The sequence below is a fragment of the Schistocerca serialis genome, chromosome 4 (genome assembly GCF_023864345.2).
Source record: "Schistocerca serialis cubense isolate TAMUIC-IGC-003099 chromosome 4, iqSchSeri2.2, whole genome shotgun sequence".
NCBI lineage: Eukaryota > Metazoa > Arthropoda > Insecta > Orthoptera > Acrididae > Schistocerca > Schistocerca serialis.
The window spans coordinates 251,111,646-251,138,306 of record NC_064641.1 but is presented as its reverse complement, the minus strand read 5'-3'; the positions used below and the strand labels follow the sequence as shown (position 1 = coordinate 251,138,306).

General features: G+C 42.1%; 1 protein-coding gene across 2 annotated transcripts in view; it reads left to right on the top strand.

Moving 5' to 3' along the window:
• Positions 1 to 26,661, top strand: part of LOC126473655 (ATP-dependent RNA helicase p62-like) — a 57,769-nt gene that overhangs the window by 19,381 nt on the left and 11,727 nt on the right. For both annotated transcript variants that reach the window (XM_050100881.1, XM_050100880.1), the window contains exons 3-10: positions 61 to 246; positions 381 to 506; positions 12,750 to 12,861; positions 13,733 to 13,921; positions 14,007 to 14,186; positions 22,497 to 22,669; positions 22,948 to 23,058; positions 23,188 to 23,249. In XM_050100881.1, coding sequence (XP_049956838.1) covers positions 61 to 246; positions 381 to 506; positions 12,750 to 12,861; positions 13,733 to 13,921; positions 14,007 to 14,186; positions 22,497 to 22,669; positions 22,948 to 23,058; positions 23,188 to 23,249 — 1,139 coding nt within the window. The remainder of the gene's footprint in view (positions 1 to 60; positions 247 to 380; positions 507 to 12,749; positions 12,862 to 13,732; positions 13,922 to 14,006; positions 14,187 to 22,496; positions 22,670 to 22,947; positions 23,059 to 23,187; positions 23,250 to 26,661) is intronic.

Sequence of the window (26,661 nt, the reverse complement as noted above, 5' to 3'; positions counted from 1 at the left end):
ATTATCTGTAAGTTACATTGTGTGGTAGCTATTTGTATTAATACTTTGTGAATTTTGCAGGTCTTTCCAAAGAAACGGGGGTGGCTATCGAGGGGGGAACAAATTTGAAGATCGCAGGGGGGGCAAAAATTTCCGGGGGAGAGATGACCAACTTGGTGGTGGACTAAGGAAACCAGCCTGGGATATGAGTATGCTTTCCCCAATAGCAAAGGATTTTTATGTCCCACACCCTAATGTGGCAAACAGGTAAGGTCATGTTCTTAACAATAGCATTTGTCTTTATTGATAGTTGGGAGCTGTAGATTAACTTGGTTTATAATTGTGTTTCATCTTGATTTGTCACTTGTTTTGTTATGTGGTAACATTTATGTAATTTTCAGGAATAAGTTTGAAGTGGATGATTATAGACGATCAAAGGAAATAACAGTGAAGGGTATTGATGTCCCAAATCCCATTCAATATTTCGAGGAGTCAAATTTTCCTGATTATGTGATGGAAAGTATTAGGTATGTATTGGAAGAGCTCTCTCCGTGTGCGTGCGTGCGCGAGCGCGCGCGCCACCCTTTCACCTTTCTTCAAGAGGGGTGTACATTTAACAGATCAGTCATGTACAAATTGCAAAAATCATTGAAAGAATATGGTTATAAAGTCATTCTAGTTTGCACAATAATTTCATTGCTCCTTGCTTGTCAAGACATTAGTATTTTATTTCTCCATTTAAGGATAACATGATCTACTGTGAAATATTAACAAACCAGAAAATTATATTTTTATTGGTTTATTTTCTCTGACAAGATTAGGAACTTGGGCCCTCTCTTAAATCTAACCATCTATTCTACATAGTTGACGTTAGATTCATGTCATAAATTACATGTAATATTTGATATTAAATTTTGTAATTACTATAATGGAGGAGAAAGGAAAACATTCCCATTTTTTTCCATTTGTTCATGAGTACAACAAAGACAACTTAGGAAGGCAGTTTCCAACTAAGGATTGGCAGCAGTGGGCATGATATGAGTGAAAGAGGGAGTGAGAGGAGGAAGATGGTAAACAGTTACACATGGATAAGAATAACAAAGTGATTAACTTCTAGCTAGCTGTTCACAGGGCTGCTAGTGCAGCAACAACTGCTAAGGTAATGTGTTTAGATGCACCTTCTGTGCCATTCAGTATTGCCAAGTTGCACTTCCTATTCCATTCAATATCGCCAAATCACTCTACTATGGCTACTAGACAGTTGCAGACACTGCTTGCACCAAGTAATTTAACAAATCTGATCAGTTTTCATTGTGTGCTATTTATCTATGAATGGCAAGTTTATTTTATGTCCCAGATGTTTGAAAGTTGTTGTGGAAGTGAGCAGAAGAGTGTGGTTGCTAAATAGAACATTCAGCCTTCTGCTTGCATTTTGTGTGGTCAGGCATGTAGGTTTTCACGCTCGGTGTGGGGGATATTTCAAGAAATTGAAACAATGGTATGACTCTTGCTGCCTCTTAATGAAGTGGAAAGAATTGTAGGTGCTTTGAAGATTCATATAAGCACTGTCTTGAAATTTTGTAAGAAGAGACCCTCTGTGTAACAGTAATGGGCTGGTTCATTTCATCTACAGGCAACTGGAAAAGGGGAGACAAAATGAGTAACAAACTTAGTCATTCCAACAAGATATGCTGTTAGATGCCACATACACAAATATTAAGAAAACACCCAAACATTAAAAAAAAACTGTGCATTGCTCACAATGAGGGAGAATTATTCAGTGGCAGTAAAACTGTTCTTTATGATTATCAGAGCTCTCGGTTTCAGGTACAAAAAATTAGTGCAAATATTGTCTTGAATGCTCGAACTTCTGTTTTTGTACTGATTTGTATCTGGTTTACAAATAGAGCAAAACAAGAAACTACCACAAGGATATGAATCGCTATAATTATCTGAAGTGTTTCAAGGGGCAACTATTGGAAAACATAAAATTGGCCATCTATCATTGTAATGGATAATGCCACAGACCAGTATTTAAAAACAAAACTCCAAATATAGCAATTGAAAAAGTTGACATTGAATGGTTAAAATGTTAGTGTGAAAGTTCAGGGTAGTTGTGTAAGCTTGTGAAACAAAATAAGCCACAGTTTCAACGATGTGTTAAGGAGGTGGCAAAAGAACACACTGCCAGCATTCTTTGGCTTCCACAATACCTCTGCCACTTCAACCCCATTGAAATGGTTTGGTCATAGATTTAGCATTCTGTGGCAACAAATAATAAAAGCTTCAGTGTGACAAAAATTTTGGAACTGTTTAAGAAATCAGTGGCCCAAGTAACACCAAAGAAGTTGCATAATATTGTATGCTACACAGAAACAATTTTTGAAGAAGGGTAATAAGTGAGTGTAGAAAGTGTTATGGTAAATATGATTATATTCTTGGGCAATTCCATTGACTTTTCCACTAAACACAAATGACCTTGTCAAGGAAGGAGGTGACTTTGAACTAAGCACTATTTAGCTTTTGCTAGTGTTTGTAGACATGATATTGGCATACAGCATGCACTATGTAGTGATTATTAAGCACTTGAGCAGTTTATTTTAATGTTTATTGTTGTATTTAAATGGATTCAGATCCAGTTAGCACCCCTTCTTGTCTCAAATACACAAACTAAATGTGAATTCTATTGATTTTTGTTAAAGAAGGTGCATGTTGTGTCTTTGTTAAAATATAAAAGTAGGACACCACCAGCACTTTGTACATGCAAGTGACCAAGCCATCACAATATTGCAAAGCACCTGGATTATTGCATGTTAACAGAGAACTAGAGAAGTCAGTACATAAGAGCAGTCTCACTGTTTCTCGTTCCCTTTACCTTTCTTTGTTTCCCTTATTTTCAATGATCTGCTTCGGCATTTGAGATTCCTCTTTTTCTCCTTCCACTCTGTGCCCTCCTGAAGCCCGTCCCATGCGTCTGACTTGTAACATAAGACTTCACACCTAATTCCCAGCCACGGGTTGACAGGTATTGTTTGCACCCCCCTGGTACAGGCCAGACCCAAGGAGGGGGTATTGCCTGAGCTCCAACCTTCCCAAATTGGAGACTGGTCCCTCAGTCCAGGTGGTGTGACCTGAGGTGTGAACAATCGCCTAAGGCGGGTGCACCCCCTTGTGACGGGGCCGCCAGTTGGAGGGAGCACGCCATTGGAGATGCTGCAATAGTGGAGATTTTCTCACAACGAGCGAACATCTATGAAACTTAAACGGAATGAGGCTAATGATTCAAAGACCCTTCCAGCTGCACCACAGTTCCTCATGGTCTCACATAGTGAAGATGGTCAGTCTTTCACCACGGTAAATCTGTTAGTTATCGAGAAAGGTGTTGATGCAGTTGCCAGCCCTGTGAAATACTGCTCTTGTGTACGGAATGTCACTTTGCTTTTGGAGACTTCTGATTCTCAAGCACAACACCTGCCTGCCACCCCACTTCTCGACGTCTACCCTGTTCGTGTTGAGGCCCATAGAACTTTTAAATTCTTCCCATGGTGTTATTTACACTAGGCTGCTCATTGGTCTGACAGAGGCCAAAATCCAGTCTTTCTTCTTTGATGAGCTGTCATGGCCGTACACCGGGTTATAAAAAGGTAGATTCCTCCTTAGTGCCCACCTGCACTCTTTTTTTCACCTTTGATAGAGTGGTTCTTCTGTCAAAGATCAAAGCAGGCTATGAAAGTATCACAGTCCGACCATACACTCTGAACGTGACGCACTGCTACCTGTTTCATTGTTTCAACCCCTAGAATGTTTTCTCGATACCCCACCGAATGTGTAACCTGTGGTAGGGATGCACATGAGGTTGATTGTCTGATGCCTCCTCCCCACTATATCAACTGCTATGGTGGCCATGCTGCCTTCTCTCGGGATTGTCCTGTGTATTTTGATGAGCAGGCTGTCCAAAAGATCCGGGTAAAGGAGCAAGTTACTTACCCAGTCTCTCGCAAGTTACTGGCTAGTAGCAAACCCTGCATTCTCCTGTCTAGCACCTATAGTTCCATCCGTTCCACAAAGATCATGGCCACGCAGACATGCGACCTCCAATTCAGCTCTGAGGTTGTGAAATCGCAGAGTGTCAAGGTAGTATTGCCATCCCCCTGCCCAGCTGTGCAACAAGTCATCAAACTCTCGCCTCAAGAGGCAAAACCAACAGCTACCCTACCGGCAGGAAAGGACAGAAGGGGTACTCCTGCAAAGACTTCCTACATCCCTCCAGCCAAACACCCATGTCTTCCGCTGTTAACTGGAAAGGCTCAAAGAAGTCTACCAAAGGCAAATGATCTTCTGCTTCGCTGGAGACGCTCTTCGACGATGTTGCCATGTGATACCTTAGCCCGGCCAGCCTCAGTGTCGCCAGTGCGCACCACCAACCGTTTCTTGGCATTAGACTCCACAGACCGACAGCGCTGCTTAGATGTTCCTAGTCAACCCATCTCCCTATCCTCAATTTCAAGCTGTTGCAGTTAGCTTTTTCCTTCCCCACCTGACTTTCCCCTCTTCCATTTATGTCACCAGGGCAGACTTCCTTCAGCTTATTGGGCAGCTCCCCATTACAGCTACTTGGTGACTTTTTAATGTCCATCATCCCCTTTGGGGGTTCTCCAAGAACCCGTTGTAGAGGTGTCCCCTAAATTGATCTTAATCAGCTCAACCTCTTCTGCCATTGACACTGGGGCACCCGTGTTCCTTTCTGTCTCCTTGCACACCTATTCCCATTTGGACCTATCCTTCTGCACTGCCCAGCTTGCCAATCTTCTTGAGTGGTCCGTTTTTTTTCTGACACCTACTCAGGTGACCATTTCCCTTGAGCTATCTGTTTGCTGACTCCTACCCCACCTGCGTGCACAACCAAATGGCAGCTTACAAAGACTGGCTGGCAGCTTTACTCCTCCCTGGCGACCTTCGATGAACAGGATTTCCCCAGTTGTGATGACAAGGTTACCCTTACTGCTGCAGAATGTTCCATTCCCTGCACTTTCTCTTTACCATGCTGTGTCCTGGTATCTTTGTGGATGGAGGTGTGCCGTGATGCAATTCGCGCACTGAGACATGCTCTCCTCATTTTTAACTGTCATCCTAAGATGGCAAACTGCATTCATTATAAACAGATGTGTGCGAAGTGCCATAGTGTTCTTTGGGATAGCAAAACAGCTAGCTGGATTTCATTCACTATTTCTTTCTACAGTTCCACCCCTTCCTCTGTCACATGGATCAGCCTCTGACAGCTCTCTAGGATTAAAGATCCATTTGCCAATTTCCAGCCTGACACTAGCAGATGATGTTATTGTGGACGATATTGCTATCTTAAACACTTGGGCTGCCATTTTGCGGAAATTTCGTGCTCTTCCCTCTATCACCATGCCTTCATCGGAAACGAGTGGAGGAGGCTTGAACTGTACCCTTCTCTTCTGTTTGAATCGTGAATGCTACAATGCCGCCTTTACTAGAGCATTCTCTCAGTTCATCCTGATCCTTCGCCGCTGGGACAGACTGTGTTGACATTCAGGTGTTGCAGCACCTTTTTCTTGTGGGCAAGCACTTTGTGATTAACACGTACAACCATATCTGGGCAGAGGGCCCATTTCCCGATCATCATACCCGTACCTACGCTGGTGAGGACAAAAACCTTCCTTCTAGCTACTGCCTGATCTCACCAGCTGTGTTTGCAAGGTGATGGAACGTATGATTTATGCCCGGCTGGTGTGGTGGTTAGTCTCACAATTTACTAATGTCTGCCCAGTGTGGATTTGGTGTGGCATTTTGCAGTTGACCTGTACTTAATTTGTCTCCATCTCATAAATGGTTTTCTATGGAAATCTGACTGTGGTCATGTTTTTCTATTTGGAAAAGGCCTAAGACACCTGCTGGAGAAGTGGTATCCTCCATACTCTTTACATGTGGGGCTTCCGTGGCCGCCTGACCTGTTTTTCCCTTCAGGAATTTTTTTTCCCCTTCAGGAATTTTTAAAAGACAGAGTTTTCAAGGTGCATGTTGGTTCTGCCTTGTCGGGTATCTTTTCCAGGAAAACTGTGTGCCTCAAGGTTCTGTCCTGAGTGTTGTCCTCTTTGCTATCTTCATTAACCCTATAATGGCCTGTCTCCTGTCGAGCATCTCTGGATCCCTTCTTGTTGACAATTTTGCCATCCATTGCACTTCTCCATGGACCTGTCTCACTGGGCGGCTTCTTCAGTTATGTCTTGATCATCTTTACTCCTGGAGCATCGACATCGGCTGTTGTTTTTCCACTGACAAAACAGTCTGTATGAATTCCTGGCGGCACAAATGGTTTCTCCGACCACCTTTACATCTTGGGCCCATTGCCGTTCTGTTCGTTTAAACTACGCTATTCCTGGTGCACATGCTTGATAAGAAACTCTGGGTCCTCCCATGTGTCTTACCTGGCAGCCCGCGTACACAGTCCCTCAGTGTCCCGCCTGTCCTCAATAGCACTTTATGGGGTGCCAATTGAACCACCTACCTCCAGTTTTACCGGTCCCTTGTCTGTTAGAAACTCTAGACTATGGGTGCTTTGTTTATGCGTTTGCACGTCCATCTCTTACGCAGTCTCAACACTATCCACCATCATGGCATCTGTTTGGCCACTGGCGCCTTTTGCACTAGTCTGGTTGAGAGTCTGTATGCTGAAGCTGCTGAACTACCAATGTCCTACTGCTGTGATTTTCTTCTCAGCAGGTATGTATGCTGTTTGTCTGCCATAACATGGGCACCCATCTTATGCTGCCTCCTTCGATGATTCCCTTGATCACCAGTGTTGGGCACGTCTCTCTCCTCTGTTACCTCCTAGAGTCCGCTTTCGGCGTTTGCTTTGGCTGCTTAACTTCACACTGCCCTCAACTTTTCGGGTGGTTGTGAACCCTTCGCCATCTTGGCTTTGTGAAGTGGCCTGTGTTCACCGTGGCCATCATTTTCTTCTAAAGACACTACTCCTGCTTCGCTCTATCGCCTTCAGTTTCACGACCTTCGCATGGAATTTTGTGATAGTACCTTTGTGTACACTGATGGCTCTCTGACTGACTGTGGTGTCGGGTGTGCCTTTGTCATTGGCGCCCACGTCTTCAGATATCAGTTTCCGGCACACTGCTCAGTATTTACAGCCGAGCTCTTTGTCCTGTATCAGGCCACGGAGTACATCTAGCAACACAGTCTTTTCAATTGTGTCCTCTGCTCACTTTCTCAGTGCCCTTCAAAGCCTCTGTGTGTTGTACACCGCCCATCCGTTGGTGCAATGGGTCCAGGAAAACTGTCACTTGCTCACTCTTGGTGGATCTGCTGTGAAGTTTATAAGGGTTCCTGGTCGTGTCGGTCTGCCATAAATTTCTGACGCTGCTGTCAAGGCTGCAGTCCTCATACCTCAGCCCACTCGTTCCTGTATTCCCTCCAGTGATCTCTGTGTTGCTGTCTCTTTGGCATCGGCATTGGTTCTCCCTTCATGGGAATAAGCTCATTATTAAGCCTCTACCAATGGCTTGAATGACCTCTTGGTCCTCCCACCCAAGTTTTAAGTGTCCGCCACTTCTTGATGGAATGTCCATTTTTCAACGGTTTACATTCCCGCTTGGATTTGCTGTCTCAGTTATTGACCATTTTAGCTAATGACGCGCGGCCTGTCGACCACCTTTCACTTTTTGTCCACCAAAGCAATATGGCGAAGGCCATTTAATTTCTAGTTTTGGACCTCCATTTCTGTATGGTGTCCATTGTAGCCCTTTCTCCATGTCCCTGTTTCTAGCTGTCTTGTTTTGTCATTTTGGGATTGACATTTAGCTGTATTTTAACTCCTCCCTGTTTTCGTGTTCTACAGTTGTGACATGGGTACGTATGACCTCCGTTATTTTTGTGCTCTAAAACAAAACAAACAAAAACACACTGGAGAACAGAAATCACCCCCTTCAATGTTCAGGTGTGCTTTTTATCACTTCCTTATTCTGTTCCAGATATAATAAAACATTAGGGAAAGTTACATGGTTGATGTAGAAATGAAAAAGAGCAAAAAGTGTAAATGAGGGATGATGGTGGCCTGTTTGATAGAAGAAAATTGGCCACATACATTAATCTTTAGGAAAGTATTATAAAGGGGACAGAAATTGCAGCTTCTCCTTAAGTGTTTAAAGTGTGGGTCATGTGCAAGGTCATTCAAAATTTTTATGTTTACTGTAGAGTATAGTGAATGTTTTACCTGCAACACATTCTCTTTCTATAATACTTTTTTTTCCAGCTCTTTCCTGGATGATAACCCTGACTAAACCAAACATGTACAGTAGGTACATCATTTTTGTCTATTGTCTGCAACTTGACAGTTGTCTTTTGAAAGTTTGCAGTATTATTCAAAAGTTCTGACACATTGTGGAAGAGTTTTTACATTTCAGAGTTCGACAAGTGATAGCCATTAGCCATATTAACTGATTTTTGATTACCTCGTAACCTCCACCTTCCTAATGGGTCTACTGGATTGCGATGTAATTGACTGTGATCACGTGTGCGTGATTAAATTTTGCAATGCTTTAGGCTGTTACTGAAGGAAAATAATACTGTTTAGTAGTAGGAAGGATGTTTTGAAATTTACTTTAGCAGATGTGCAAACAAGTCTCTAAAAACAGTTGTTGTATATATTAATATGCAGAAAAGAAATTCTGTGTTGTTAAAAGTAAACTGATAGTGTTCAGAGTGCTGCAGTGTGGGCTGGAGTAAGTCATAGGACACTGAAACATCATAGGTAATGTTCATTGATGGGTTTGTGGAGTATCTTGAAGAAATAATAAGTTTCACTTTCTGCCACCAAATGAAATATGGTACTGCAAAGTCAGAATGTCTAATGTTTCTATACCCTGTGCTCTTCGCCAATGAGGGATGTCTCCCTCCTAACACCCACCCGCGCGTGGGATTGCTGGTTGGCATGCGTCTAGCTACCCTCTGCTGGGATCTCCATCTGCACTCACTGGACTGCACCCCGTGTCTCTCCTCCTGTAACCCCCCTTGGATGGTCCCTAGACCACGGATTAGGACCGCTCTCTTGCAGGGTCCTAAGGTCTCTGTTGCTCCTATGGTTTACTGGCGTCTTGTATGTGCCATCCTTGCAGAGTTCTAGCGTGCCACCGTCTTTTACACTGATGGTTCTAAGACTACTGATACGGTGGGATACGCTTTCACGTCTTCTACCAGATTCGAGCACCATTTGTTGCCAGGATCGTGTAGTGTATTTACAGCAGAGCTTCTAGCCATTTACAGGGCCCTCCTTTTTGTTCCTCACGCGTCCCTCCATAGTGTTTTAATTTGTTCTGACTCCATGAGCAGCCTTCAGGCTATCAATCGATGCTACTCTCGTCACCCCTTGGTCCTGCCATCCATGACCTTCTCTCTGCCCTTGAGCATGCCGCCTGTTCTGTCATATTTCTCTGGGTCCCGAGTCATGTGGGAATCCCAGGGAATGAATTGGCTCACTGTTTGGCTAGAGAAGCAGATACTGACCCTCCTTTTCCTTCCATGTTTCCAGCTGCAGATATGTGGATCTACGTCAAATCTCTTTGCCTAACTGTAATGTAGTCTGGAGCTCTACTGCTCATAGTAACAAACTCCACACAATCAAGGAGTCTACTGCAGTCTGGGGCACTTCTTTTCGCCCCTCTCAGGAGTAGTCCACTGTTCTATGTCATTTACACTTTGGCCATACCTGGCTCGCCCATTGTTTCCTCCTATGTAATGTCCTGCCCCCACAATGTTGTTGTGGTGCCAGACTGACGATATATCACACATTGGTGGCATGTCCCCTTCTTTCGACCCTTTGTGCTAGGTATAGTCTTCCTGCTTCCTTAAATTTAATATTAGTGGACGATCCACAGATGGTTGCCCTGGTCCTCGGTTTCCTCCATGAACGTAGTTTTTATTTCCAGATATAAGGTTCTCCTTTAGGCTTGGAGCAGGGGCAGGTTGGTTGTGACTGGGACTCCTTCTGCAGTCTTCATGGTCTGTGATCCCCACGACCACCCCCCCCTTTTTCCAGTTTATAGATTTGGTGTCAATTTTTATGATTATACTGTGTGTGTTTAATGATCATTCTTTTATAATTTGACTCCTCTGACTGAATCCATTCATTTTTAGCACACCCTCTTATGCAACCCTTTTTGGAATCGTCGGACTGATGACCTTGGTCCCATACACTCTCAATCAATCAATCGATGTCGAATGTTTCCTGTTTTGGCGGTAGTCCATTGTCACTTGGCTGTGTGTGTGTGTGTGTGTGTGTGTGTGTGTGTGTGTGTGTGTGTGTGTGTGTGTGAGAAATGACTCTTGGTTTGTAAACACTTGAGAAGATTGAAGTTGTCTGTGCAAAATGCAGTGAGTATTGAGAAGAAAGACCTTGCATACTGGTAAATTTGTTTTATCAGAATGGTGTCAATAGTAGAGCTCTTTCGTGGGGAATATTGCCAACGGATGCAGCTGCAAAAAAAAAAAAAAAAAAAAAAAAAAAAAAGAGAATTAGATGGGGCAGCAGTGAGAGGGCAGTTAAAATTGCTGTAGTTTCAGCAGACGATGCAGTACATGCCTCAATTTGTGCAGACGGTGGTAGAGTTGTCACAAGAATTCTCTCTCCTGTGGTCAACAGATCCAAAGGTTTTGCAGTGCAGAAGATTCAAAATATGCACCAAATGAAGCCCCGAGATAGGCTCCACAAATGCCTTCATTGTCAGTCCATCTTTCTTAGAGAAGATGACAGTTTGGAGGCCTGTTACTTGTACCGTGGCATCTGTGTGTTATAAGGACCTCTTTGATCAACATGTGATCATAGCTTTGCAAGGACATGACTGTGTCCACATTTTCACGCAAGATGAGGTGACAACACGTGTTTGTTGCAAGATGAAATACTTGCTTTGAGAAACCTTTGGTAATTTTATCGTCTCGTAGGCAATTTTGAGATGAAACCTTCCAGATCGCCCAACCTAAACTCACTTCTGGTTGTGAGGATATCTAAAGGATCATGCCTATCAGTGATGATCCAGACTGTTCTTGATCTGAAGGATGACATATTATGACATTGCTCCAATTACACAGGCTATGCTCCAAACAACTGGCTACTGTGCCCTGACAGATGCAGCATGTCGCTGAGTGAGATCATATTGAACAGGTGTTGTGACAATACACTAATAAAAGTGCCAGAACCACCAATTATCATGTTTGAACATTTATCCCATTTTCCTGCACCTGTACCACACTGGCTGCTGACAACACCACATTTTAATCTCCTCCTCCCCACTCCACTCACACTCTGCGAGCTTCATTAATGAAGATATCAGTGATGTTTGAGCTTCCCTCAATGTATACAGCCTGCATTGCAGCACTTGGAACATAGTTTAATTATAACCACCCAATAGTTCATCTGGATATAATTTGCTAAGAAATAGCACTTACATGTTAATTTGAGTCTGAATAAACTTTTGAATGCAAATGTGAAATTTTTAAGTCATAACAAATGACCATCTAGAAAGAACATTCACACAGGAACTTTCATAGTTATGAACATTTGTCTTTATTAATTGATGCTTAATGTGGCTAAAAGGATGCCAGAGAACTGGCTTGTCAAGTTCAGAGGTCAGAGGAAGGCAGGTTGTACCGTGCACAGTAGGAAAGAGTTACATAAAACACTTCCAATGTTCAAACTAAGATGGTGCTTTGTCAATTATAAAATGTTACTGTTGTCATTGCTCCCCATCAGATATTTCTCATAATGTATGGTGCTATGGTTTTCATCTAAACGGAGGAAGAATGAATGTACATTCCTTTACAAACACCCACAGAGCTGGAAATGTGTTGAAGTACACATCTTGTCATGTGGACTATGTGCCCTAAAAAGTGCTACAGTCCAGAATCTATTATGGTGAAAAATAAACATGAGATCTAATGCTACCACATCATGAGATCTAATGCTATCACATCAGATGAAAACGAGTCATTCTGAATTGACTTAGTATAAGGAATAAAACGTTTACATATCAGATATTTGAAAACGAAAAGGGAAGCAAAAAATTTACTAGTGATGGGAAACTTAAATTTAATAGATGGAAAAGGAGACAATACGAAAACATACCAGTTGAAGCAGATAAAAAAAAATACAGATGTCTAAAAATGCAATTGAAAATGGACAGCTGCAAGCACAAAACTAATGTGTACATGCATGACTTAAGTGCTGTGTAGTGATGTGTAAATTCTGTCAGGCGAGAAAGGACTTTGTCTGCTGTCAGATACATGGAATGGCTAGTGCCTTGAAAAGTTTGTATGATGTTCATCAGTGAAACTCAAAGGATGACTGGATGTAATGGAACTAAATTAGGTAGTGTAGAGAGCATTGAATTAGGAAATGACCCTGAAAGTAGTAGGTGTTTAACTGTAAAAAAGATTGAAATTAGCAAGCAAGAAAAGTTTATGAAAAGAGGAATATTTTATGTTTTAAGTCGTAGAAAGCATTTTCTGACAGTATTTGTCTGGAGCATAGCCTTTTGTGGGGGATGAAATGTGGACAATAAACAATACAGACAAGAGGGAAAATGTTGATGTAGTGTCACAGAATACCAAAGACAAGTTAGACTTAATAATGTGGATATGCTTGGTTGAATAGGGAAGAAAATCATCCTTGTGAAAGTATGTTATTTATAATCATTTAAAAATTTAAGCATTTCTCTGTTGATTCATATACTTTGTTTTAGGATGCAGAATTTCTCTGAACCTACAGCTATTCAAGCTCAAGGATGGCCAATCGCAATGAGTGGGAAGAACATGGTAGGAATTGCAAGAACTGGTTCAGGAAAGACGTTGGCAGTAAGTACAGATTCTCAAAATTTGGTATAAATATTAGTTGAAGGTAGCTTGTGAGGTGTTGGATGATTTTTTTTTTTTTTTAAGTTAAAATTGAACAGAATAAATCTTGTTGATTGTACAAACATACTCCTTGCAAGTCACTGTACTGTAACTGTGAAGTGTAAAATGTGCTAATATTAGTGACTTAACGCCCATTTACATTCTCGTATTGAGCATAGAGTGGAAGGTGACTCTGCATGTGCCCATCTGTTTTATTATCTTGATCACAGAACTTAATGTCTCAGATTTAGATTCTTAAGTCAGTTCAGAGAGCCGTGATGAGTCCTCGGAACAATGCAGCTGACAAATGCTGTCTGTTCTTGAATATACAGGTGGGGGTGCATATATCATTTGTCCTGTTATATTTCAATGAGGGACTATCACATTCCAAATAATAGAATTGCATACAATCAATGGCTCTCTTTTTCCCTTTGAGACTGTTAAAGCATTTCCATATTATGAAACAAATAGCCATAATGATACCAGCTCATTAGGCCACCTCTGCTCTTTGTGTTTTTCTCTGTCCAGATTTAAAATACTAACGCATTATTTCTCAAGAGCAGTCAGAATGCACAAATGCAGATTTTCCCTCTCTGCCACACAACTTATATGTGGGGCTGATTAGTTGTTGACATTTTGCTTACCTTCATTTGCAACACATTTTACAACTTAAATATTCCTTAGATATTTAGTTTCAGTTCTGTTCTTTCCCTTGCATGTTCTGCATAATGTTACCTCAGTATAATTTTTACATGTGTAATTACAGGTTGTTGTTGTTAAAACTAGAACTAGTTCTATTACAATCTGTCAACTATAATATATTTCTTCACAGTACATCCTTCCAGCTGTTATACACATAAGTAATCAAGAACAACTAGCACGTGGAGATGGTCCCATTGCTCTTATTTTAGCACCAACCAGAGAACTTGCCCAACAGATTCAAACTGTTGCATCAAATTTTGGTGGCAGTGCTTTCATAAGGAATGCTTGCATTTTTGGCGGTGCTCCGAAACATCCACAGGTAAGACCTGTTATCCCTAAAGGATTTTCACATATCCTGTAAAGTTTAGTTGTAAAATGTTTTGATGTATTTTTCCCCCAATCAGGAACGTGCTCTTCAACGTGGTGTTGAAATTGCAATTGCGACCCCTGGTCGTTTGATTGACTTCCTTGAACGTGGGACTACAAACCTCAGACGTTGCACATACCTTGTTCTTGATGAGGCAGATAGAATGCTGGATATGGGATTTGAGCCGCAGATTCGCAAGATTGTTCAGCAAATCAGGGTAATGCACTAAATAATAAATTTTATATTTTCTCTCAGGATTTAAAACTAGAAAAAATTAGTTGACTTTTTAATAGATTGTATACACATAATCACCACCAAAGGAGTAACCACAGGAAATTTCACTGGAGATATATACATTTTGTTGTGTTGGTTGTATATGTTTGAACTGTCAAATTTCTTTCAGCTGTTACTGTTAATTTGGGGTAACTTCCTTTCGTGATCCTTAACGATTATTATTTCCTACACTACTTACTTGTACAAAATTGAGGAGAGAATGATTTTCCACGGAATTAGTTGTGCAATATTGTTTGCATGACCCATTTTGATAGTGTGGTTTCTTTCTGTTACATCTAACTTTGTTGGCTAGCAAATCGCAGATACTGTGGTCAGCCTGCGGGTTCAGGGGTTACAATAAGCCCGAGGTATTCCTGCCTGTCGTAAGATGCGACTAAAAAGAGTCTCTCACATTTCGGCCTTCGTGATTGTCCCCTGTAGGGTTTGACCTCCGTTTTTCAAAATTTTCCCCAAGAGTGAGCCAATTGGGGAAGGGCACCTTACATGGTGCATAGTGTCCATCCTGCACTGAGACCTCTCACATCCGTAATCGATGTGAATTTGCACTTCCGCTCATTCTCCAGCTGTTGGGCGAGGTCACCCTCCTGGGTGTGTTTTCCTGCATCCTCTGTGCAGTATTACTTTCTACGCTGTCGACAATAATGGACTACTTAGCTCGTTTGCGCCTGATATCCAGCATGGTAGCCAATCCTTGTGGGGCTGCCATGTACCCTGTTGGTTGTAGCCCCCTGACCACACAGCGATCGCTCTGCTGATGCCTGCGCTGTTAATTCCCCACATTTGCCAAGGAGTAGATGCCGGTCAGCCTGGGGCATCGGGACTCACGGCAATGGCCATCCTGCCAGGTGGCCTTTGCTGTGGCTGGGTGGCACCCATGTGGAGGGGCCCCTGGTTGGAGTGGGTGGCATCAGAGCGGATGACATGCAATGAAGCTTAGTACGTCATCTCTTGCTGGTGCTCAAAACACCAGCACTCTCTAAGGAGTCAAGGTCTAACTTGAATGCGAAGAAATGCAACCCCAGATCGCCCCCCCCCCCCCCCCCCCAGGCCACACTGTGGGAGGAACGCCAGGCTAAGGATGGCAACGAAGTTTTCGCCCCACTACCATGTATGTACGAGAGTTGATAGGGAATCTTTCTTGTCAATGAAACCTCAGTTTTTTGTGGAGCATTTAGAGGACGAGTGTCTAGGTAGAGGGCTTGTCCTAGATGCGGTCAGGGTCAGTCTAGATCAAAATGGCATTCTATGCCCAATTACGGGCACTACTCACGTGTGACATGTTGAGGAATGTTTGTTTTTCCATCATGCCCCATAAGAGCTTAATTATGGTCCAGGGTATTATATTTCACAGGGACTTCCTTTTGCAGTCTGACGAGTTGCGCACCAGTTTAGAGCGGCGAGGTGCCCCTTCCGTCCGGTGCATCCACTGTGGTCTGAGGGATAATCAGGTCGCTGCAGGTGCCTTCATCTTGGCCTTCGAGGGTGACACATTATCTGAGAAGGTGAAGGTGGTGGTGTACTGCTGTGACATAAAGCCATATATCCCTCCCCGATATGGTGCTTCAATTGCTGGAAGTTCGGCCATGTCTTTCCGCTGTACTTCCAGCGTCATCTGTCAGGATCCTGGACGCCCTTCACATCCCAATACTCCCTGTACGTTGCTTCTCATGTGTGTCAACTGCGGAGATCACAATCACCTCGCTCGCCAGACTGCAGGATTCTCCAGAAAGAAAGAAAAGTAATGAAATAAAAGACCCTGGGCTGACTGATCTACACTGAGGCAAGAGAAAATAGGAGAGGCTAAATCCTGTGTACATGACATCAACCTATGCTGCTGCTATGACAATGGTTCTGCCATTTTCCGTTCAACTGCGTACAGTTGGCTCTGATCTGTCAGACTACACCTGCCCCCTTGATGGAGGGGGGGGGGGGGGGGGAGGGCACGTCCCACCACCCTGCTGCTCCTGCACAACCTACTTCAGGAGCAATGCCCCTCCCCCAAACCATGGGGATGTCAGTCTCCACTTCACAGCTGGAGGAGCACAAGTCTTCTTCGGCTCCTCTTGCCAGGAAGGGATCCCTTGGGGTCACTCCTTTCAGTGGTGTGACTAAAGCAACCACAGGTAGCTGGTCGTAGAAATTCAGTCGTCCTCAGTCCCTGAGACTGAATGAGTGAAGCCCTCCCAGCCTGACAAACATAAGGAGCAGCGAGAGAAAACTTATAAAGAAAAAGACCCCCATTGCACCCACACCACCGCCACCTACAAGCTCTTGTCTGAGGATGTGGTGGAGATTATGGCGTCCACTGAGGACGTAGATCTTGCTGGGCCTTCAGACACAACGGATGTTGAACGGACAGGTACTCATCTGCTGGTAGCAGGTGATCGAGGTGTAGACTGCCTCATTGAGTGTTTCATGGCTTCCCAGTATCACGATCGCGTAATTCTCCAGTGGAATTGCGGCGGTTTTTTTCCCCCCACTTGGCTGAGCTATGGCAACTGTTAAGCTTCACACCTGATTTCTGCATTGTTCTCCAGGAAACATGGTTCCCGACAATGTGGATCCTTGCCCTCTGTGGCTATAAGCGATATTACAGAAACCGTAGTGTATATAATAGTGTGTCAGGTGGAGTTTGTATCTATGTCCTGAGCTATGTAGTGAACCTGTGACCCTTGAAACCTATCTTGAAGCTGTGGCTGTCAGGATAAGGACGATGCAGGAAATAACTGTCTGCAGTGTATATTCTTCCTCCAGATGGTGCAGTACCCCCCGAATGTATTGACTGCGCAGATTGATCAACTCCCATAAACCTTTCTTTCTTTTGGGAGATTTTAATGCGCATGACCCCTTGTGTGGTGGCGCCATGCTTACTAGCCAAGGTAGGGAGGTCGGAAATTGATGATCCACTCACTCTAGTGGAGACATATCGATTTGTAGGGAGACATATCGGTTTGTAAGACTGGTTTTTGATGCCCGATTGATGTGGCTTCCTCACCTTCGTCAGCTTAAGCAGAAGTGCTGGCAGCACGTCAGTGCCCTCCGCTGCACAGAGCATCACAAACTGGGGAACATCACTCTACGCCGCTTCAGCCTTACAGAGCCCTTGTTCAATCCCAGCTTGACTGTGGGAGTCTGGTTTACAGTTCAGTGGTGCCCTCAGTATGATTTCTACTTGACCCAGTGCACCACTGTGGCATTCGCCTTGCGACAGGAACTTTCAGGACAAATCCTGTGATTAGTGTCCTGATGGAGGCAGGAGTCCCTCCATTGAAGGTTAGTCGTGCACAATTACTTGCTAGTTACGTTGCACACGTTCGTAGTTCTCCTGCGCATCCGAATCACCGTCTCCTTTTCCCAACCACAGCGGTTAATCTCCCTCATTGGCGGCCCCTTACCACCTCTCCTTGAGGTCCATTCATGTACACCTCCATGGTGAACACCTAGGCCACAGATTCTTCTGGGCCTTTCACATGGCCCTAAGGACTTCGTTAATCCTGCGGCTCTCTATCATTTCCTCTCGATTCTCGACATGTATCGGGGCTATGAGGTGGTTTACACGGACGGCTCGGTGCCTGATGGTAACATAGGCTTTGCATAAGTTCATGGAGGACATATTGAACAGCACTCCTTGCCATATGGCTGCAGTGTTTCCACTGCAGAGCTGGCGGCCATATCTCGTGCTCTTTAGCACATGCGCTCATGGCCTGGTGAGTCATTTCTCCTGTTCACTGACTCCTTGAGCAGCCTACAAGCTATCGACCAGTGCTACCCTCGCCGTACTTTGGTAGCGTCCATTGAGGAGTCCATCTATGCCCTGGAACAGTTCTGTCGTTTGGTGGTGTTTGTGTGGATTCCAGGACATGTTGGAATCCCAGGCAACGAACACTACGTTCAAACTCGCTAAAATCTTGATAACCTGCCATTGTAGCAGCAGTAACCAATGTAACAACTGTGCCACACACTTATTGTCTTATATATGCGTTGCCAACTGCAGTGCCATATTCTGCCTGTTTACATCTCTCTGTATTTGAATGTGCATTCCTATAATGATGCTTCAGTGTGAATAGCAGCAATATGTAGATCTGTGTCAGGTAATAGGTTCCTATATAATTCTAATAATTTAATGCCTTAAATTTTGGCAAATAAAGAATTAATGATTTCGTGAGCTCATTTGGTTGGTGCTATTAAGTTTTCTATGCAAGCTTGATAGTAAAGTCCTGTCATACAACCTACATGCTGGGTGCTGTGGTTACCATTAAAATATTATTTAATATGTTCACACTGGAATACAGCTCTGAAGTTTGATACCCTCGCACCCACACTCATACGCACACCGTCTAATAAAAAATTTATTTGGAAAATATTCGTTTTATGAATATAATTACTACATTTTTAAAGCTTAGAAAAAACTGAACGGGGTCTGTCCTGAAAGTTCCTAGAATGAATTTTGTAAAAATCTTACTCAATATCAGTTTACAATCTTTCCTAAACTTTTCAAAGTATTCTCCCTTTGCTCCGGTGCACCAATTCCAATGCTTCACCCAAACATTGAAGGCACCCTGGAAGTTGGTTCTCCTTTAGTGCAGTTGTCACAGCTGCTTTTACTGCCTCCAGAATCCCATGCAGAGTTCCTTTCGGGGTTCTTTTGATCCTTGGGAACAAAAAGGAGCTTGTTCGTACCAGATCAGGGCTGTATGGTGGCTGGGGTATTGTTGCCACACCCGTCTTGACCAGCAGCTCGGAGACAGTGTGGTGCGGCTTGACGCATTGTCATGGTGTGTGATCGAATTGTCATGAATTTCTTTCTAGATATGTCGAACCCTGTTGAGCAACCGTTTGAGCACCCCTCTATAAAATTTGCTGTTGACTGTTTGTCATTGTTGCATGAATTCACTGTGAACCATCATTTCTGACAAAAAACACAATGAGCATTGCATTGATTAACAATTTGTTACCGAGCGAGGTGGTGCAGTGCTTTAGACACTGGACTCGTATTTGGGAGGACGATGGTTCAATCCTGTGTCCGGCCATCCTGATTTAGGTTTTCCGCGATTTCCCTAAATCGCTCCAGGCAAATGCTGGGATGGTTCCTTTGAAAGGACATGGCCAACTTCCTTCCCCGTCCTTCCCTAATCTGCTGAGACTGATGACCTCACTGTCTGGTCTCCTTCCCAAAAGAACCCAACCCCACAATTTGTTCGTCTGTGCATTTTTTGGGTGAGGGCACTCCTTGGTGCACCACTTGTTGCTCTGTCGCTTTGTTTAGAGATCGTGCATGGGAATCCATGTCTTGTACCATGTGGTCATTCTGTCTAAAAATTCTGGATCTGTTTCATAGTTGTGCAATTCCTGGTACTTCAACAAAAGCTGCTCCTTCACCTCACTCATCAGGACTTTTGGCACCATTTTCATGCCAACTTCACTCATCTGAAAATCTTCGGTTAAAATGCAGTGAAAGATGCTTTTGGGTATCCAACAGTCCACTGCAATTACCTGAACACTTAATCACCAGTCCTTGTCCACAATTGATGCACTTCTTGCACCAAGTCCTCTGTGATGTTGATGGGTATACTGAGTGGAATGTCTTGTGCCACGTGAAAGTTGGGCTTTGTTTCATAGCCCTGTTACAGTAGGCCTTTCGAAGCATTTCAGGCGTCTCCACCCCGTTCCCCCCCAGTTGCACACACAACTAGACTGCATAATGTTGCTCCAAAAACTGGTCCAATTTTTGTTCAGTTAGGATGTAGTGATGGTACCAAACTGCTGAGGTCATCGGTCCCTATGAGGCTGTAGTAGATACCTCTGCAAAGAACATGACTCTGCCTCGACAACTGCCCACAGCTGACTAACATTTGCCTCTTTTTGAAGCTTAGATTCTCCACCAACTTTCCCTGCCTTCCAGTGTTGCCAACTACCAAAAATAATTCCGGGAACTTCAGGACCCTTGTACAACTATTCAAATTCAAGGTCTACAAGCCAGCCAGATAAATTGGAACCTTGCTTAATGTGAAAAACAAATTGTAAAAAAAGTAACTTGATTAATGAGCGATGTTTCACATAAAAAGTGACGATGATTTAGTGTTATGTCACCAGCCATTCGTGCACAGCAGGGGAAATGTTTAACAATATGGACACCTTTATTGTCAGCAACAGTATATGAACAATGTCTTTAGTATGTACTGCAGTGTGGGGTTAGCACTCTTTCAGCAATGATCTTAGTGCAGCTTGTCGTGAAACATTTTTCTAATCTTGTTCATGTAGTTTTTTTGTGTGCAAATTTTAATAACTTTCCTAGAAATGTCCCAAAAATAAAGCCGCAAGATGAGGACTATACGAGAAAGAAAATGACCTTAGAAATGAAACACAAAAATCATTGAAAACCGGTAACATGGTGTGAGCGTTGATGACTTAACACACACATACAGTCGGTCTACGTCAGCTATTTGCATTATCCTCAAGAACGACAAGGTTAAGGAAACAGATGCTTGAAAAGGAAGAGACAAGTGTATCTAAACAACAGTTCAATATTCTAAAGAAATTGCAAGGCAACACTATTAACAAGAACATCATTTGTGAGAGGGCGAGAATGATTTTCTCCAACCTCATTAAGAAGATGCCAGGATCATCAGTGGTTGAAGTGTTTAAGGGAAGCTGTGGGTGGTTTGGGAAGAACCGGCATCCACAGTGTTGACATGTTCTGAAGCAGCCACCTTTTTACAAAAAGGCAGCAGAGATCATCATTAGCAACTTCAAGTTGCTTGTAGGTTCTCTAGATTATCTTCCACAGCAGGTTTTTGATTGTAGCGAGACAGGTCTTACCTGGAAAAAGATGCCAAAGTTTGCCTTAATAACATTAAAGTGCATTGCCCAGTCACAACCCAATGAAAGTATGTCTGACAATGCTATTCTGTGCCAATGTGGCAATTTGAAAATCTAAACTGCTGCTTGTTTACCATTCAGAAATTCATGAGCCTTCAAGAAGTGTAAAATCCAGAAGAGCAGGTTAAATGTGATGTGAAGGTCCATCAGGGCTTGGGTGACATATGATCTTTTTCGTGATTGGATCAGTGAAGTGTTTGTTCCCTATGTGAAAAAATACTTGGTTGAGATGAATCTGCCACTCCTTGTTTTGCTTGTTATGGATGACACTCCTCAGACTCCAAGCTTACAAAACCACTTTGTTGAAGAATTCCCTGCCTCCCTGCACATTGCGTTATTCCAGCCTATGGGCTAGCAGATCATTTCTATATGCCCTATATTGAAGCAGTCTTAGAGCTTTGCTTCGAGTTTGCTGAAGCTACGAATCTCACTCTGAGAGTTTTGGAAATATCACTTCAGCATTGTTTCCTGTGTCAAGATGATGGAAAAAGCATGGGAAGGGGATAGCAACAGACCTCTCACTTCTGCTTGGAAGAACCTTGGCCGCAGTGTGTTGTCAAATTTGACTGTGAAGCCTGTTGTTAATGAGATTGTCGTTGGCCAAGAGCATGGGACTAGAAGTGGATAATAATGGTATTGATGAGCTTGTGGAAGATCACAGCCAAGAAATGACCACTGAAGAGCATATGGAGTTGGCATGTTTCACAGCAGGAAGTTGTAGAGAGTTCTTCAGATGATGATGATGATGATGATGTAATAGCAAAGCAGCAATCTTCTGGTGCTGTAAGAGAAATGCTGAAATCATGAACCCCCATAGCTTCTTAAAGAAACTTGAGTATTATGAATAATAAGTTACATAATATGGTGTCTATAATTTTCTTTGAATAAATGGCATGAATAACAAAAGACTTTGTACTTTTTCTGCATGGAACGCATTATCGTATCACATTAACTTATACGGGATAAATTTTCACTTAATGAGTGAGTGTTTTGTGCTAAGAGTAAGATTCTGGAATGGATTATGCTCATTATGCGAGGTTCCATTTTACTACCACCACCACCACCACCACCACCACTACTACTACAGCTGCAGTCACCATCAAAACCACCAGTTCACAAAACATCAGAACAAGAACCAGACCATAAGTTGATTTCACGTGAATTGATCCCTATGGGATCACAATATAAAGTTTTTGATAGTAGCCCGAAAATACTGGAAAAGCATTTAGTATTTCTGAATTCCTTAATTGCAGCCGTGTGATTTGGGGCCTTATGTGTAGTTTCATGTGTGTGAAGTCATTGTACAATAGTTCCGTGAAACTAATCGGATTTTTTTCCTCTCTTTTTAATTCAGCCTGATCGCCAGACCCTCATGTGGTCAGCAACGTGGCCTAAAGAGGTGCGGAAAATGGCAGAAGATTTCCTGAAAGACTACATTCAGATCAATGTAGGATCTCTTGAACTTTGTGCAAATCATAATATTGAACAGATTGTGGATGTTTGTCAAGAACATGAGAAAGAAAATAAGTAAGTGTGTGTTATCTTAACTGTTGGTAGTTGGAGAAATGTTGCATTGTTACGAAAACTAAAATATCTTGAGTCATAGGTTTTCTTGTACATTGTCAGTTACATGAAATAACTGTTTTAGTGTTTGGTGTTATTTTTGTGTACTTCCTACATAGACATGTGATGTAACACTACAGTCTAGTTAATGGAAAAACTATCTAGTGTTGCTGTAATGACACAGTCTGAAGTAAATGGATGTGCACATTAATGAACAGGACTAAATGGTTTCCTCTTCACAGGTTGTGCCGTATCTTACAAGAAATTTCTAATGAAAGTGAGAACAAAACCATAATATTCGTGTCAACAAAAAAGAAAGCAGAAAATATAGCATACAATATAAGAAAATATGGGTATGTGTTTTGGGTTGTTTTGTTAATTAGAATAGTAGTTCAGTCTCCGCTGTTATATTTGCAGCTGCTTTTACGATTCTTAAGTAAGACATGGAAAAAAATATAATTCCAGCATGCTGTTTTTTCCAGGTTTGAAGCTGTTTGCATGCATGGGGATAAGTCTCAACAAGAAAGAGACTACATTTTAAAAGGTAATTTCACCAGTGCATTGTTTTGACTTTGAAAACATAAGTGAATGGATGAGGGTGTACAAGTTGATACAAAAGTTTCGGAACTGTGTTTGGTGTTAGTGTGACACTTGTGCTAATACAATCTTGAGTTCACATACAGGGTGAATGAAAAAAGACACACAACTTTGGAATGGTATAGAAATTGAGAACTTACGGAATCTTTAGCATACAACATAGTTTGATTCATGCAGGGCATCAGTACACAATTCCACCACCAAGTGTATCAGAGTAGTGCACAGTTAAAATGGCTACTTTCACTCTTGTGCAGTGTGCTTCCAGTATCTTGTATCTCTTGAAAACAGATTGATGAAGATACCATGGATGGGGCGATTTGCTATCAGCAAATTATTCACGGAAGTTCGAAATTTCTTCAATAATGGCTTCATAGGTCAGAGAATTGGCCTTGGAGGGCCAATCACTGGATTTCTCTTACTGCCCAGACTTGACAACTGCATTTCTTTCTTTGGTGTCACATCAAAGACCATGTGCGTGTTCCTCCTCATCAGTTTAGCTGACCTGAAAAATCAAATGTATGCTCCTGTTGCACAAATTATGCACAATTTGCTGCAGCGAGTGTGGGAAGAAATTGATTACCAGTGGGATGTTTACTGCATCACTAATTGTCATATCAAGCCACAATTACACTTTCACGTGAAACTTAAGGTTCTTTGCTACAAAATGACACACAAACTGATTTGGTAAGTTCTTGGCAAATTTCTATAAGATTTCAAAGTTCTAAGTCCTTTTAACTCACTCTGTACTTTCAATTGGTTATTCTTGACGAATTGTGGAACTTCAAAAATTCCAGTGTACAGTATTATGGTGGGTGCTAAATTGATGACTAGGAATACAAATTTTATAAGCATTGTTACATTAGGTGAAATAGTTCTGTTCTTTCATCTTTGATGCAAATTTTGGAGGAAGTTAGTGAAACCAAACATTTTGAGGATAAATTGTTTTAAGAGAATTCAGAGAATGGTACAGTGAGAGATACAATGCATTGTCATAGGAAAATAAAATGTTAAAAACTATATTAAAATAAGAAACATTCAAATAATGCCATTAGATGCAGTGTAAATACTCGGGTGCACATGAGTTACGTGGACAGTACAGATTGGTGTGGTTGAAACTTTCCAAGCAGGCAAATTTCTAGTGTTACTGCACAAAAGTGAAGATAGTGTGTTACAAATTTTGTCATCTGTCTAGCATCTTGTAAATGCAAGTTTTGTTGGTATCCTGGATGTTGACTGAATATTGTAAGTGGTGGTCCATATGGTGTTAGCATCAAAAAGCAAGTTAACAATAAATGCAAATAAGCAATTTTATGCCAGGTGGTAAAATTGTGAATTTTGATGCAATTTTGTCTGCACATGTTCCCAGTAAACATTGGTAAAGATTTATTTTTGTCGCCCCTGAGTTTTTTTGGCAATCCATGAGAGATCTGTCGGCCAGTATTTGATTAAAAGAAACAAGCTAGGCTGTATCGTACATCTTTTGCGGTCTCTTTAAACAGATTAATGAGATGTCATGAGCAGTTTTCATGTAGATAATTTGAAGTAGCCAGTCAAACAACTAACCTGAAACATTGCATGTAATAACTCATCAAAGCAAGATCTTGGAATATAAAGTTCCATTCTTCTGCTCCTTTCTAGTACTTTTGCATCTAGGGTACAAAGTTGATTTTGTAAATACACCAAAAAATAGGTATTTTAGTTCATTCACAAAAACATTTTCTGCTAACTTCTAACCAATTTGACCATATTCTAAACTACTTAAAAACTAGATTGTCTTTCGCATGAGGTGTAAAGAATGACAGTGCAAGTGCAGTGAAACATAGGCCTTTATTCTGCTAGTACTCAAATCTTAAGATATCTTATGGTGTACCATTGTTTAGTAGTGACTGGAGAAAGTTAAATCAGAAGTAATTTTGAATAGTAAGTGAACTTGAAAACTGGGAAGGTTTCCAGCAGTTTCACCCCCCTCCCCTCCACACACACACACACACACACACACACACACACACACACACACGTGTGCACAAGGTGTCCACCTCACATGTCTACCATGTATAATCCACTTCGCTTTCTTCTTTTAACTTGCACAGTGTGTCATTAGTAATTTGTCTTTCTTATTACTCTCCACTTTTACACTCCTAACTTTTCACCTCTCATCCATTGCAGTCCCCCAACAGTCAGGCTTTCTTCTCATCCTGTCCACTGTCTCGGACGACATGGGGTTCTGGGTGACTTTCATAACATCCCAATTTCCTAAACCTTGTCAGTCTCTTTCCTTCATTCTTATTACTTCCTCTTCAACCTTTCTGCCAGGAGCAGCTCTGTTTCCGAGTCACTAGGAGAATTTATAAAAATGCTTCACACTCGTCATAATGTGAGGATAGGGATTTGAACAGTTGACACTGAAACAGCTTGTGGTTTGAAGCACTTCCCCATAACAGAAAAAAGTCAAAATTTGTCCAGCTGGCATCGGTCCCATCAAATTTCCTATGCCCAAAATGTTAATTTGCACCTGATTTTGCGTCAACATATTTATAATTTTCCCGTGATTTATGCATTACGAAAAAATGTTAGTGGAGAAGATGTGATGCTGGCATAATTTTGGCCGTCCTGTAGTGTTTACAAATATTAAGTGGTTAAGTTTCTTGACACCAGGCCACTCTATTCAGTGGATTTGAACGAGTAAAAGTTTTAACAGTTTGTGCCGCATATCCCGCTGCTGCCAAGCTCTACGTGGTGTGGTGGCTGATGGGAGTAACTAGGTTCGTTCGAATGAAGATATCATGACCACTCAACTATTTCCAAACGCTCTTTTGCTCAAATGCAATTTTGTGATTTTTGTGATCATCGTGACATCTTTGTCAAACCATATTTAGCTTGTTTTGGCGAATGGCCACATCGAACACTAGTTGACACTTTTGTCTTGCTTAAATGTTTCTAGTGTAAACACAGTGCTGGCTATGTATTTTATTCATGCTGAGCTAAATGTGTTTCGAGAATTTTTTCTCGTTGTCAAGTGCATTATTTATGTATCTGTTTTTTGTGACTCAAGCTCACCTTTAATTCATCAGGACTTTTGGTATTACCTTCCCCAGAGAGCAATAACAATTAAAAAGTCAGATTTGAGTACCAGCAGAATAATGGGCACATGTTCACTACACCCCACTTTGTACTGCTCTTCAGTGTGTTATATGCTCGCATTGCAAAACCAAACTTACTTTCAGGTGTTGTGTTTCTAATGAAGATGATGTATAAGAGTTTGCAGAAAATACATTTTTTGTAAAAATGGGCTAAGATTAGCAATTTGTGGCATTTATACAAATATCAATTGTGCTTTAGAAAGAGATAGGATGAAATTT